The following is a 14,589-nucleotide window of genomic DNA, read 5'->3' as shown; positions in this document are numbered from 1 at the left end:
CATATCACTAGCAGTAGCTCCGCAAGCTCATTTTTCAGTTCTATCAGTACTCTAGGGTGAATACCATCCGGTCCAGGAGATTTGCTACTCTTTAGTTTGCCGAACTGCCCTATTACGTCCTCCAGGTTTACTGTGAAGTCAGTAAGTTTCTCCGACTCATCCGCTTGAAATACCATTTCCGACACCGGTATCCCACCCAAATCTTCCTCGGTGAAGACCGAAGCAAAGAATTAATTCAGTCTCTGCGCTACGTCTTTGTCTTCCTTGATCGCCCCTTTTACCCCTCGGTCATCCAGCGGCCCAACCGATTCTTTTGCCGGCTTCCTGCTTTTAATATACCGAAAATTTTTTTTACTATGTTTTTTTGCCTCTAATGCTATCTTTTTTTCGTAATCCCTCTTGGCCTTCTTTATCTCCGCCTTGCATTTGCTTTGACACTCCTTATGCTGCTTCTTGTTATTTTCAGACAGTTCCTTCTTCCATTTTCTGAAGGCATTTCTTTTAGCCCTAATAGCTTCCTTCACCTCACTTTTCAACCAGGCCGGCTGTCTTTTGGAGTTCCGTCTTTCTTTTCTAATTTGCGGAATGTGTATGGCCTGGGCCTCCAGGATGGTATTTTTGAACAGCGTCCACGCCTGTTGTACAGTTTTTACTCTCTCAGTTGCCCCCCTAAGTTTTTTTTTTACCGTTCTTCTCATTTTATCATAGTCTCCTTTTTTAAAGTTAAACGCTAACGTATTTGACTTTCTGTGTACAGTTACTTCAAGGTTGATGTCAAAACTGATCATATTATGGTCACTGTTATCAAGCGGCCCCAGTACCATAACGTCCCTCACCAGATCATGCGCTCCACTAAGGACCAAGTCTAGAATTTTTCCTTCTCTCGTCGGCTCCTGCACCAGTTGCTCCATAAAGCTGTCCTTGATTTCATCAAGGAATTATATCTCTGTAGCATGTCCCGATGTTACATTTACCCAGTCTATATTTGGATAATTGAAGTCACCATTATCACATTGCCCATTTTGTTCGCGTCTCTGATTTCTTTTATCATTTCTGTGTCTACCTGCTCATCCTGGCGAGGCAGACGGTAGTACACTCCTATCACCGTTTTTTTTCCCTTTTATACATGGAATTACAACCCACAATGATTCAAAGGTGTGATTTGTGTCCTGCTGAATTTGTAATCTATCTGAGTCAAGGCTCTCGTTAATATACAATGCTATCCCGCCACCAGTCCGGTCCACCCTATCACTACGATATACTTTGTACCCCGGTATGACAGTGTCCCACTGGTTATCCTCCTTCCACCAGGTCTCAGTAATGCCTATTATATCCAATTTTTCATTTAGTGCAATATATTCCAACTCTCCCATCTTATTTCTTAGACTCCTAGCATTTGCATATAGACATTTCAGAGTATGTTTGTTGTTCTTATTTGCATGATGCTTAGTACCTGACACTATTGATTTGACATCTTTTGTCTGATCTTTAGTTGTATTTAAGGGCACCTGGTCTACCACGGTCTGTTGTGCAACCTCACTATCCAGAAACCCTATCTTCCCTGTTTGTGAGGTATCTTTGCAAGATACCTTTTCCTGAACCATGCGCTTTTGAGCGACTGTCGGCCTTCTCCCCATTTCTAGTTTAAAAGCTGCTCTATCTCCTTTTTAAATGCCGATGTCAGCAGCCTGGTCCCACCCTGGTTAAGGTGGAGCCCATCCTTTCGGAATAGGCTCCCCCTTCCCCAGAATGTTGCCCAGTTCCTAACAAATCTAAAACCCTCCTCCCTGCACCATCGTCTCATCCATGCATTGAGACTCTGGAGCTCTGCCTGTCTCTTGGGCCCTGCACGTGGAACAGGTAGCATTTCAGAAAATGCTACCCTAGAGGATCTGGATTTGAGCTTTCTACCTAAGAGCCTAAATTTGGCTTCCAGAACCTCTCTCCCACATTTTCCTATGTCATTGGTACCCACATGTACCAAGACAGTGGACTCCTCCCCAGCACTATCTAAAATCCTATCTAAGTGACGCGTGAGGTCCGCCACCTTCGCACCAGGCAGGCAAGTCACCAGGCGATCCTCACGTCCACCAGCCACCCAGCTATCTATATGCCTAATGATCGAATCACCAACTACAACAGCTGACCTAACCTTTCCCTCCCAGGCAGCACTTGGAGACATATCCTCTGTGCGAGAGGATAGTACATCCCCTGGTGGGCAGGTCCTGGCTACAGGAGTACTTCCTACTTCACCAGTGTGATGCTCTCCTTCTAGGAGACCTCCCTCCTCCAAGGTAGCACAAGGGCTACTAGACTGGAGGTGGGACTTCTCTACAACATCCCTGTAGGTCTCCTCTATGTACCTCTCTGTCTCCCTCAGCTCCACCAAGTCTGCAACTCTAGCCTCAAGAGAACGGACACGTTCTCTAAGAGCTAGCTCTTTGCATTGGGCGCAAACATATGACATCTCACCAACTGGGAGATAATCATACATGTGACACTCAATGCAAAAGACTGGATAGCACCCCTCTCGCTGCTGGACTGCTGACTCCATCTTAGTGTTTTTGACTTTTTCAATAATTTAAAACTTGCTACAGTATTAAGGATATTAGCCTAATATAAAAGTGTCTTTTACTTTATATAGTATATTGTATGATTTATTTAGTATTTCCTTCTTAGATGGTGATGAAATGTATTTAAAACTCTATAAGAGCACTCCTTGCTTGTTACCCTAATTACAATAACTGACTATAAATGAGGAGTTGTCCTAGGGGTGGGTGGGAATACTAAATTAGATCCTGCAGTGGCTGTTAGATTCTATCTGTTAATGCTGTGGTACAAAGCTTTTAAAATTAAGTGGAAAAGACTATGGAGATTAGCTGTTTTCTGTTAGCTGTTGAAATTTGCTTTTTAATTTTGCCTAACACTAACCTACAGTTCCTCCTTTAAACCCCAATCTTTAAGTTCCCAAAGCACAAAGCAAATTAGCGTTTACTTACCAGAGAAATGTCCTCTTCTCTCAGAACTTCTCAGAAAGAAAGTTCAGTGGGACCTTTCCTCTTTATATACTTTTGAATCTAAGGGGCCTCTTTTGAACAGGCTCTTTTAAGCTGATTCAGCAACCTATGCAAGTATTCTACTTCTCCCACCCTTAATTATCACTTAATTGAGGTCACTGGATGAGCTAACTCTCCAGCAGCCAAGGAAAGAAAAATAACTACCGTTTAGAACAAAGGAGTTCCTATCTCTAGAAAAGGTTTCAGTTTAAAACTAGGTCACTGGATGAGCTAACTCTCCAGCAGCCAAGGAAAAGAAAAATAACTGCCGTTTAGAACAAAAGAGTTCCTACCTCTAGAAAAGGTTTCAGTTTAAAACTATGGGGAAAATGCCTATTTCTAGAGAAAAGTTCAGTTTAAAACTGTGGGGAAAGGGTTTATACACTATGGCAACTAGTTAATGATGCTTGCTTTTCTCTCTTTTTATTCCTCCCTTAATACTAAAGTAGGCCCTGCTTGCTTTTCCCTCTCTCTCTCTTTTTATTCACCCTTAATACTAAATTAGATCCTGCAGTGGCTGTTAGATTCTATCTGTTAATGCTGTGGTACAAAGCTTTTAAAACTAAGTGGAAAAGACTATGGAGATTAGCTGTTTTCTGTTAGCTGTTGAAATTTGCTTTTTAATTTTGCCTAACACTAACCTACAATTCCTCCTTTAAACCCCAATCTTTAAGTTCCCAAAGCACAAAGCAAAGTAGCGTTCACTTACCAGAGAAGTGTCCTCATCTCTCAGAACATTTACTTCTGTAGCTAATAGGTCAGCACCTAGCTTTAATGATTTTTAATGGATAAGTGGGATGGATGAGCTCCAACTCTGTGGTTCTTGAGTGGTCAGTTCTCAAGTGGATAAAGAACAATACATCCATTTGGTGAACTGTGAATTAAGTCTCACAAGGTCACCACTGGAACTCTTGGCAGCCATTTTGAAGTGCCGCTGGTAGTGAATGGGCCGAAGAAGCCCCAGGCAGGAAAGAGGGTGCTCTTTCCTGCCCTGAAGAGAGGCAACTAGACCACCAGGCACAAAAAGGAAAAGGTAAGGGATGGGAGGGGAGGACACCCTGAGACTGGCCTGTCCGATTCATATGACGGTGGGAATAGGGATTGGAAGGAGGGGGTTAGTGATGTTCTGAGGGCTGGGAGGGTGGGTTATTGGACAGAGGGGCTTGGTGATGTTCCCGCGGTTTACCGTACAGCCCACCAGCCAGCCTGCACTGATTAGTGTCACTGAAGCCAGTTTAACTGCAACAGGGAAGTAAATTTCAGATCTCTCTACAAGTCGAAGTCTAGTGAAACATTGTCAATAAGGAAGTTTATTGATTTACTATCAATAAGGAAGACTGTATAGCTCTGTTGCAGAGTGTTAATTGTTTGGTTCCTATTAAATCAGTTACCCTTGTGATACATAAGAACATAAGAGTAGCCATATTGGGTCAGACCAATGGTCCACTTAGACCAGTATCCTGTTTTCCAAACCGTGGCCAAGCTAGGTCACAAATACCTGGCAGAAACCCAAACCGTGGCAACACTCCATATTACAAATTCCAGGGCAAGCAGTTGCTTCCCATGTCTGTCTCAATAGCAGACTATGGAATTTTCCTTCAGGAATTTGTCCAAACCTTTTTTAAACCCTGATACGCTAACCGCTGTTACCTCCTTCTCTGGCAAAGAGTTCCAGAGCTTAACTATTCGTTGAGTGAAAAAATATTTTCTCCTATTTGTTTTAAAAGTATTTCCATGTAACTTCCTCAAGTGTCCCCCTAGTCTTTGTACTTTTGGAACGAGTAAAAAAAAATCAATTTACTTCTACTCATTCTATACCACTCAGGATTTTGTAGACCTCAATCATATCTCCCCTCATCAGTCTCCTTTCCAAGCTGAAGAGCCCTTACCTTCTTTAGCCTTTCCTCATACGAGAGCAGTTCCATCCCCTTTATTATTTTAGTCGCTCTTCTTTGAACCTTTTCTAATTCTGCTATATCTTTTTAGAGATACGGCGACCAGAACTGGATGCACCATGGAGCGATACAAAGGCATTATAGTATTTTTGGTCTTATTCACCATCCCTTTCTTAATAATTCCTAGCATCCTGTTTGCTTTTTTGGCCACCACCGGCACACACTGAGCAGAAGATTTCAGCGTATTATCTACAACGACACCCAGATCTTTTTCTTCAGCACTGAGCCCCAAAGGTGGACCCCCAGCATCAAGTAACTGTGATTTGGATTATTCCTTCCAATGTGCATCACCTTGCATTTGTCCACATAAAATGTCATTTGCTATTTGGATGCCCACTCTTCCAATTTCCTAAGGTCTTCCTGCAATATTTCACAGTCCACACGTGTTTTAACAACCTTGAATAGCTTTGTATCATGTGCAAATTTGATCATCTCATTCGTTGTTTCAATTTCCCTATCATTTATAAATATGTTAAATAGTACCGGTCCCAGTACAGATCCCTACGGCACTCCACCCTCCTCTATTAACAATTTAACCCTCTGATTTCTGTCCATTAGCCAATTCCTAATGCACACCAGAACATTGCTTCCTATCACACGGCTCTTTAATTTTCTCATGAGTCTCTCATGAGGAACTTTATCCAAAGCTTTCTGAAAATCTAGAAATCTGAAATCACTGTACCAGTGATTTCACAGTGAGAATACTGAAAGGTAACTTTAAAACCATACAAGAACGTAAGACCTTTGAAGTCAGAATGATTGAATATTTTAACACCCAACAGAAAGGACTTAACAAGGATCTGGGGTTCCTAGCCCATTATAAACCATAAAGCTGTATGTCTCTGTTGATCACCCCACCCCTCACCTATCCACACCCATCCTGTTAGAATATCAATGATATGCTTTGATGTCCCCATGCATACCTCCTACCCACCCCCATCCTCCCACCCTGTCAGACTGTCATAGTAATGCTTGAATGTTTTCACTTATATACACTGTCAGCTAGCACATTTGCTTATTTCCGATCTGATGAAGAAGGGCAACCTTCGAAAGCTAATCAAGAAATGTATTAAGTTATGTCCAATAAAAAAGGTATCATCTTATTTTCTTTTCCATGTTTTATTTTGTTTGATTTCTATTGATAACCTTAAGAGTGGACTAACACGGCTACCACACTCCTCTACTGAAATTCTAGATACACTATATCAACAGGCTCACCTTTATCCACATGTTTATTCACACTTTCAAAGAAACGAAGCAAATTGGTGAGGCAAGACTTCCCTTGGCTGAACCCATGCTCTGTCCCATTAAACCATGTTTGTCTATGTGTTCTGTAATTTTATTCTTTATAATAGCTTCCACTATTTTGACCGGCACCGACGTCAGGCTTACTGGTCTATAATTTCCCAGATCACCCCTAAAATCCTTTTAAAAAATCAGTGTCACATTGGCCATGATTTTAACAAGTTACATATTACTAACAGCAGATCAGCAATTTCAGTCTTGAGTTCTTTGAGTAGTCTTGGATGCATGCCATCTGATCCAGGTGATTTACTACTCTTTAATTTGTCCATTTGGCTCAGTACATCTTCCAGGTTCACCAAGATTTCTTTCAGTTCCTCTGCATCATCACCCTTGAAAACCAATTCCAGTTCAGGTAGATCTCTTACATCTTCCTCCGTAAAGACAGATGCAAAGAATTCATTCAGTTTCTCCGCTATGGCCTTGCCCTCCCTGAGCGCCACTTTTGCTCCTTTGTGATCAAACAGTCCCACGGATTCTCTCACATATTTTCTGCTTCTGATGTAACTGAAAAAGTTGCTACTCTGAGTTTTAGTCTCTGTGGCAAGTTTCTCTTCATATTCTCTTTTAGCCTTCGTTATTAATGGTTTGCATCTAACTAGCCAGTGCTTATGTTGCTTCTTATTTTCATTTAGGTCCTTTTTCCATTCTTTGAAGGACAATCTTTTGGCTGTAATGTCCTCTTTTACTTTACCTTTTAACCATGTTGGCTGACATTTTCTCTTCTTTCCACCGTTGCAAATATGTGGAATACATCTGGACTGTGCTTCCAAGATGGCATTCTTGAATAACATCCATGCCTGATTTAGTGTCCTAACCTTTGCAGCCAATCCTTTTAGTTTCTTTTTAACCATTTTCCTCATTTTATTATAGTTGCCTTTTTGAAAATTAAATGCAGATACAGTAGATTTCCTTTGAGGGTTCATCCCAGATAGTAGCTCAAACTTGATCATGTTATGATCACAATTTCCTAGGGGACTCAACACAGCCACCTCTTTAACTATGCCCGGCATGCCACCAAGGACCTCCAAAGGGGCTCCCCCTCTTGACGGTTCCTGGACCAGCTGCTCCAAGAAGCAGCTGGTCTGTAGTACCTGAAGATTGGAGGGTGGCCTATGTGACGCTGATTTTTAAAAAGGGCTCTAGGGGTGACCTGGGAAGTTATAGACTGGTAAGGCCAAAGTCGGTGCCAAGCAAAATAGTGGAAACTATTATAAAAAATAAAATTACAGAACATGTAGACAAACATGGTTTAATGGGACAGAGTCAGCATGGGTTCAGCCAAAGGAAGTCTTGCCTCACCATTTTCCTTCATTTCTTTGAAGGCATGAATAAACATTGGATAAATGTGAGCCAGCTGATGTATATCTAGATTTTCAGAAAGCTTTTGATAAAGTTCTGCATGAGAGACTCCTGAGAAAATTAGAGAGTCATGGGATAGGAGGCAAGTTTCTGGTGTGCATTAGGAATTTGTTACTGGACAGAAAATATCAACTTAGGCAACCGTTAGGTTGGGTTATTTTACCACATGGCTCCATTTTATACAATGAGACCCTGTGCTAAAATAATCTGACTTAACAGTAGCCCACATTGATAGCTTCTCCCCCTATTGGCTTGTATTTTATTCTGGGATGTTTATTTATTGGGATTTTTTTTTAACTGCCTTTATGAAGAGATTCACCCAAGGTGGTATACAATAGGTACGGTTTAACATAAAACTTATAATTTTGTTAACAGCATAACAATAGTAAAATAACCAAGGATAAACATAAATGCAATAAAAGAGGTAAACTTGAAAACAGTAAATTGACACCTAATAACAGAACTATTGTTAAACAGTATCATAAATGTACACATTTAACAGCAGTGGAATTCAAATACCAGAGATATAATACAATGTTAACATAATACTAATGATACACCTAATAAGCATGCATTAGAGCATTCAACTAACAGATATGATGCTAAAGATTTTCTACAATACGGCTTACCATATAGCTGGTTCTACCTCTCTCTATAAAGCCTAGCATTCTTCTGGCCATGGTCACCAACTTGTCACATTGTTTCCTTACCTTGAGATCCTCAGACACCTTCACTTCAACATCCCTCTCCTGAGCCAAACTTACCAATCTCTCCCCTCCTATTTGGTACACCTCTTTTGGATTTCTGCACCTAAATACATCACTCTGCACTTGGCATTCCACAGTTGGAATGGGTACGGACTGAGCACATTAAAACACATATCACATTGTGAGGGATAGCAGTTGTAGTGAGCTATTTCTTTTTGATTAATTAGTTTTTCTGAGATTTAGTAGTAATTGTTTGACTTAGGAAGTTTAAGTTCTTCCATTTATATATACTTTTGTATTGATTAAATTTTAACTGTCAGACCTTTGACCACTCTTCTAATTTTTGAGATCTCTTCTCATGGTTTCTACTCCCTCCAGGGTATCTACTCTATTGGCTATCTTTGTCTCATTCACAAAAAGGCAAACTTTTTCATCTAACACTTCAGTAATGTCTCTCACAAATATATTAAACAGAATCGGCCTCAACACTGCCCCTGAGGTACTACACTGCTCACCTTCCCTTCCTTTGAGTGGATTCCATTTACCACCACCCTGTCGGTCAACCAGTTTCCAATCCAATACAGCGCTGCGTACGTCTAGTAGCACTTTAGAAATGATAAGTAGTAGTAGTCAATCCAGTTCACCACTGGGTCCTAGGTTCAGTCCTCTAAGCTTATTCATGAGTCTTCTGAGTGGGACTCTATCAAAGGCTTTCCTGATTTCCTCCGCCTGCACTTTTGCTGGCCGTATTTCCTGCTTCGCTTCTTTGAGTTTAATTTGGTAATCTTTTCTGTGATCCTCTTGTTGCATTCCTCTGTATTTCTGGAATGAAGTCTCTTAAGATCAGTTGCCATATTTATAGCAACTTTCAGCTTGGACCACTGCGCTTCACCCAGGGGTGTGCTGGTAAATTTTTAACAACAGGCTCTTTCTCCGGACGTAGCCAGCTCTGCAGTTGGAAGGGCCAGGGGTGGCCAGGGGGTGGGGGGGGGGGGGGGAGCAACACTTGCCTCTCTCTTCTCTCTCCTCCCTCCCTTCGGGCACGCTAGGCATACCTTTGCTGGCAGCCAATAAATGGACTGCCACCACTCCCAACATCTTGCTCTGAGCAGCATGCTGGAACTTCTCTCACATGCTCGAGAAGTCGCAGCCTGCTGCCTAGAGCTGGAAACAAGAAGCGGGGAGCAGCAGTAGTCTATTTACTTGGCTGGCAGGGCTCAGCATCCCCACCAGCAAAGTAAAAGATAATTCAGCAGGGGGCCCAAGCCCACATTTTGGAAGCCAGTTGTTAAAGTAGCCATGGAGGGCCCTACTTTAACAACCGGCTCCCAAAATTCTTAAAAACTTAACAACCGGCTCTTGCAAGCCTGTGAGAGCCTGCTCCAGCACACCACTGGCTTCACCTATGCCTACCCGTACCATCAGCTCCTTCTTCAGGTATTCCCCCATTTTACCAAAAACACCCTCTGATCAGACTCCATCATGTGTATATCTTTTTGGATGTGCGGCCTTCAGAACTGTACTTTGAAATCCAGTACTTTGAGTTTTGTGCATCTGCAGTCTGCTTTCGCTTTTATATCAAACCATATCACTATTGCCTAGGTCTGCACCCATCTGGACACTGGAAACACTTCGTCCATTTGTGATATCGCAAGCAGACTGAAAAATTGCAGGAATACCATAGAAAATTGGAAGACTGGGCATCCAAATGGTAGAAGAAATTTTAATGTGGACAAATGCAAAGTGAAAAATAATCCAAATTATATTTACCTGATGTTAGGTTCCACCTTAGGAGACAGCACCCAAGAAAAAGATCTAGGTGTCATCATGGACAATGAACTGAAAACTTCTGCTCTGTGTAGCAGTAGCCAAATGCTAGGATAAATATTTTTTCTGTATGTTATCCACCGTAGTTCGTGGTTACTGTTTTATTATTGTTCTATGGTTCAAGTCAACAGACAAAGATATTTCAAACAAAATTGACACTTGAAGAAATTATCATCAGTCATCAAGCTAACTGTGGTGTCATTAATGTTCTATAACGTTACTATATTAAGAAGTCTTACCATCATAAAAACCAGCAGCCAAGTGATGGTGGGGTTTGGAAGGCATCCAAGAAAGGCTAAAACACTGCCCACACTCAGCTGATGTGTCAACCTGGACTGCTCCCACGTGCAGGCTTGCAACACATTGTACCTACAAAAGAATGAAGTACTAATAAACTAAGTAATAGTCTTGAAAAGTTGGAAGCTACCAATATGATATTTTCTTTCATCTTCTTCAACAAGACACTTCAACAGAACTTCTCACAGATGCTCTATCCATTTGCTGTGTGTAGATATCTATTATTTTTCAAGGAAAATCAAATGTTCAAATATTATTTACACTGAAGACAACAGCAAGAGTATGAATCAATTTCCTTTCACTATTCAGAAAACTACAAAGGAGAAAGAACTTGGGGTGCAGGTAAAGGGACTAGATTTAGATTATGCCTTTCTCAGTAGTTCAAGGAGAGTTGCATTCAGAAACATCAGGTATCCCCCCCCCCCAAAGGGCTTATAATCTGTTTGTACCCGAGGCAACGGAAGGTTCTGTGACTTCCTCAAGATCACAAGCAGCAGTAGTGGGATTTGAACCTAGATTCCTTGCTGCTCTGTTTTCTTTCAATCAAAGGAAAAGATATAGGTAGAATAGACTCAATTTAGAGACAAACATACAGCTGCTTAACAGATCCAATGGCAAAGATTTGCTGATTAAACATGGGATATACCAGCCTAGTAGGGAGGATTTTAAACCAAGTTCATTGGGATGGAGATAGCAAAAGCCCACAATTAAGCACATCGTATAACTACAATAAAACAGTATAGGAATGGTAAGGTCTATAGAGTTTTATATTAAGTGGATATAATGAAACAGTGGTAAATTGGATGGAAACTGAATGACAGTGAATTAGGAAGAACAAATGGACTGGGAGAATTGTTGCAACTTTTCATAATGAAAAGGTATAAATTAAGAGACAGGGAGCTAGAAAAAAAACTTGGAAAATCATATCTACAAATGTTCTTTGTCTCTACAATAAATTTACCACGTAACAAAAAAAGGTTATCGATAAGGTTTCAGTGACTGAATGTTTATGTTTATTTAGATTTGCAAAACCACTTTGCCTGGACAGAGCAGAGTGGTGTAAAGTGTCAAAACCTTAAATACATAAAGAAAAGGAACTTCAAAAATTTGATAGGAAAGGGTACAATCATGCAAAAAACGATACAAGAACACCACATTACTCAAACACAGAGAAAAGCAAAACCTAATTCAACTGACAGCCGCTTTGAGCCAGCCCTAATCACCAAACGCTTCTCTAAAAAGCCATGTTTTCAGATCTGCCCGAAAGCTGGGAAGAGATGAGTGACTACAAGGGGCAACGAGCTCCAAATGTGGGGGGAGAGAAAGAAGAAAGCGAAGTGCCTAGTTGTTTTCAGTTGGGCAAGTCTAGGGCTTGGCAGAACAAGGCAGTGATCATTTAAGGAACGGAGTATCCTCCCAAGTGAATAGGGAATAATAAAGTGGGAGAGACAGGTGTACCTATCCTAAAACCCTTGAAAGTAAGTAGTGCCACTTTGTAAGTAATCCTATACTCAGTGGTGTGCTGGTAAATTATTAACAGGCTCTCTCCCTGCCCAGCAATTTTTTTTTTTTTGGGGGGGGGGGGGGGGGCGGCGCAGAGGTTGACTGGGGGGGGGGGGGCAATATATTACTCTCTCTACTTCCCCCCTCATGTCAAAGCTCCCATTAAACCATAAGACCCCCATTAAGCAAATCTTTATAGCCCAAATCAAATGCCATTTTCATAGCCAAATAAATAAATAAATAAATAAATATATATATATATATATTTTTTTTGTTACATTTGTACCCCGTGCTTTCCCACTCATGGCAGGCTCAATGCGGCTTACATGGGGCAACGGAGGGTTAAGTGACTTGCCCAGAGTCACAAGGAGCTGCCTGTGCCTGAAGTGGGAATCGAACTCAGTTCCTCAGGACCAAAGTCCACCACCCTAACCACTATATATATATAAATAGATATATATACATATATATATATATATATATATATATATATATATACACACACACACACAGTGCACTCCATTTAAACGCACATTGGATAAGCGCATGCTCTGTTTAACTGCATGCCATATTTCGGTCCTGTTTTTGGCACCATCAATTTCTATGGGGACAAACTTCGGTTTAGCGCACCACTGATAAGTGCAAGATTTGCTTATATGCATGGTTTAAGACCGCTCCCGTGTAGGAAAGACTCTGCATAAGTGCGCGCACGGAATATGGAAGCCGACTGGCGCAAGACAACCAACGAGATTTCAAATTTACCGCCCCTTTAACTGCCACAGGCAGAATAAGCAAAAGAATGTTGTTGTTAGAGTGTACATTGGGGTCGTCGTCGCGCAACTGTAAGACTTTAACACTGGCTGAATGAATAGTTCTTAAAAAATTAGAAAACAAAGTCAAGCATCTATTGCTAAAGAATATGGTGTCAATCACAGTCAAATTTCACGTGTCTTGAAGCAGAAAGACCAGCTTCTGGAAGACTGGCAAAACAATACAAATCCACAACGGAAACGAAAACGGGCGGGAAAAGCTGAGGAGGTAGAAGATGCTCTTCTTCGGTGGTGTTAGGCTTTCTAGGCAGAAACTGGATTTGTGAGCCCTTGGACCACTGCCAAGGAGCGGCAGTGGCAGGCAAAACCACCCCACACCAGAGACAAGGCAGAACTCTGACAGGAACAGCTAGACTTCACCTGCACTTGACCGACGTTCCCCAGGAGTTGAGCCCCTGGGTGCAGGTGGCCGGCAGGACAGGGCAGGAACTGGATACCAACTAGGCTGAACAGGGACTGAGGGTCAGAAGGGAAAGGAATATACATTGGAAGCAAGACAGAATACTGGGCTAGGACTCACAGACAGACAATACAACACTAACCAGGAAGTGGACAGGCTAAAGGACCAGAACTGAAAGCTGCCAGGCAGCCACTGAAAAGGGTACAAAGACAGGTAACAGCAAGGACTGAAAACTGCCAAGCAGCCACTAGAGAAAAAACACTGACAGACAAGAGGGCAAGAACAGAAAGCTGCCAAGGCAGCCACTAAGGAGGGAACTAGCAAAAAAGCTAACAGCTAACCTACACACAGACTAACCAGGGACCAGACAAGGAAACACAATCAAGAAACAAGACTAGAAAACAAGCAACAAAGTACGAGCTAACTACACAAAGACTAGACTAGAACCAAGCAAGGATTTCAGAGAAGAAACAGAATAACCAGAAGTCCAACAGAGCACACCAACATACCAGGGACCTTAGACAATGCAAAGGCAAACACAGAAGTTTCCAGGTGTTAATAAAGCCCATCAGCAGCTGAAGTTCAACTGCAGGAATCACAAGGCAGCTACAGGTGCTGTTCAGGCACAAACAAGAAAAGCAAGTCTGGCAGCCCGGAAGATCTGGACCAGGCTGAAGTCTGGAACGTGTGACAGTCCATAGCAGCCACCTGTTCTGGCCACCACAGGGCGAGGTGAGCACAGCCAAGGAAACAGTCACCATCGTGACAGTACCTCCCCCTCAAGGCCCCCCCGACCTTCACGGGGAATTCAGGTCTCCATGGGTAACAATGGTGAAACCTACGGAGGAGCTTCAAAACATGACCAGGGGTAGCTGGGCTGGGGCTTGAACAGGAGTCAAGACTGGACCTCGGACTGGAATCAGGACTGGAACTTGAACTGGCATCAGGACTTGAATTTGAACTGGAATTCAGACTGGAACTCGGAGTGGACTCAGCATCATCTTGGCTGGAACTCAAACTCGGACTGGACTCAGCATCTCGGCTGGAACTGGAACTCGGAGTAGACTCAGCATCTCGGCTAGAACTGGAACTCGGAGTAGACTCAGCATCTCGGCTAGAAGCTCCACTCGGACTGGACTCGGAGGCTTGGTTCGAAGCACCACTCGGACTGGAATCGGAGGCTCGGTTAGAAGCGTCACTCCGGCTGGAATCAGAGGCTTGAGTGGAAGCGCCACTTGGACTGGAATCGGAGGTGTGGTATGACGCGCCACTCGGCCTGGCCTCAGGGACTTGGCTGGAAGTGCCACTCAGACTGGACTCAGAGGCTTACTGAAAAGCGCCACTCGGATG

General features: G+C 42.4%; 1 protein-coding gene across 4 annotated transcripts in view; it reads right to left on the bottom strand.

The window, feature by feature from the left end:
- Positions 1-14,589, bottom strand: part of GTF3C2 (general transcription factor IIIC subunit 2) — a 317,364-nt gene that overhangs the window by 71,454 nt on the left and 231,321 nt on the right. For all 4 annotated transcript variants that reach the window (XM_030199231.1, XM_030199230.1, XM_030199228.1 and 1 more), the window contains one exon: positions 10,449-10,578. In XM_030199231.1, the coding sequence (XP_030055091.1) occupies positions 10,449-10,578 (130 nt within the window). The remainder of the gene's footprint in view (positions 1-10,448; positions 10,579-14,589) is intronic.

This window comes from Microcaecilia unicolor, chromosome 3 (genome assembly GCF_901765095.1).
Source record: "Microcaecilia unicolor chromosome 3, aMicUni1.1, whole genome shotgun sequence".
Taxonomy (NCBI): domain Eukaryota; kingdom Metazoa; phylum Chordata; class Amphibia; order Gymnophiona; family Siphonopidae; genus Microcaecilia; species Microcaecilia unicolor.
Note: the sequence above shows the minus strand (reverse complement) of the source record. Positions and strands in the feature narration are given on the sequence as shown.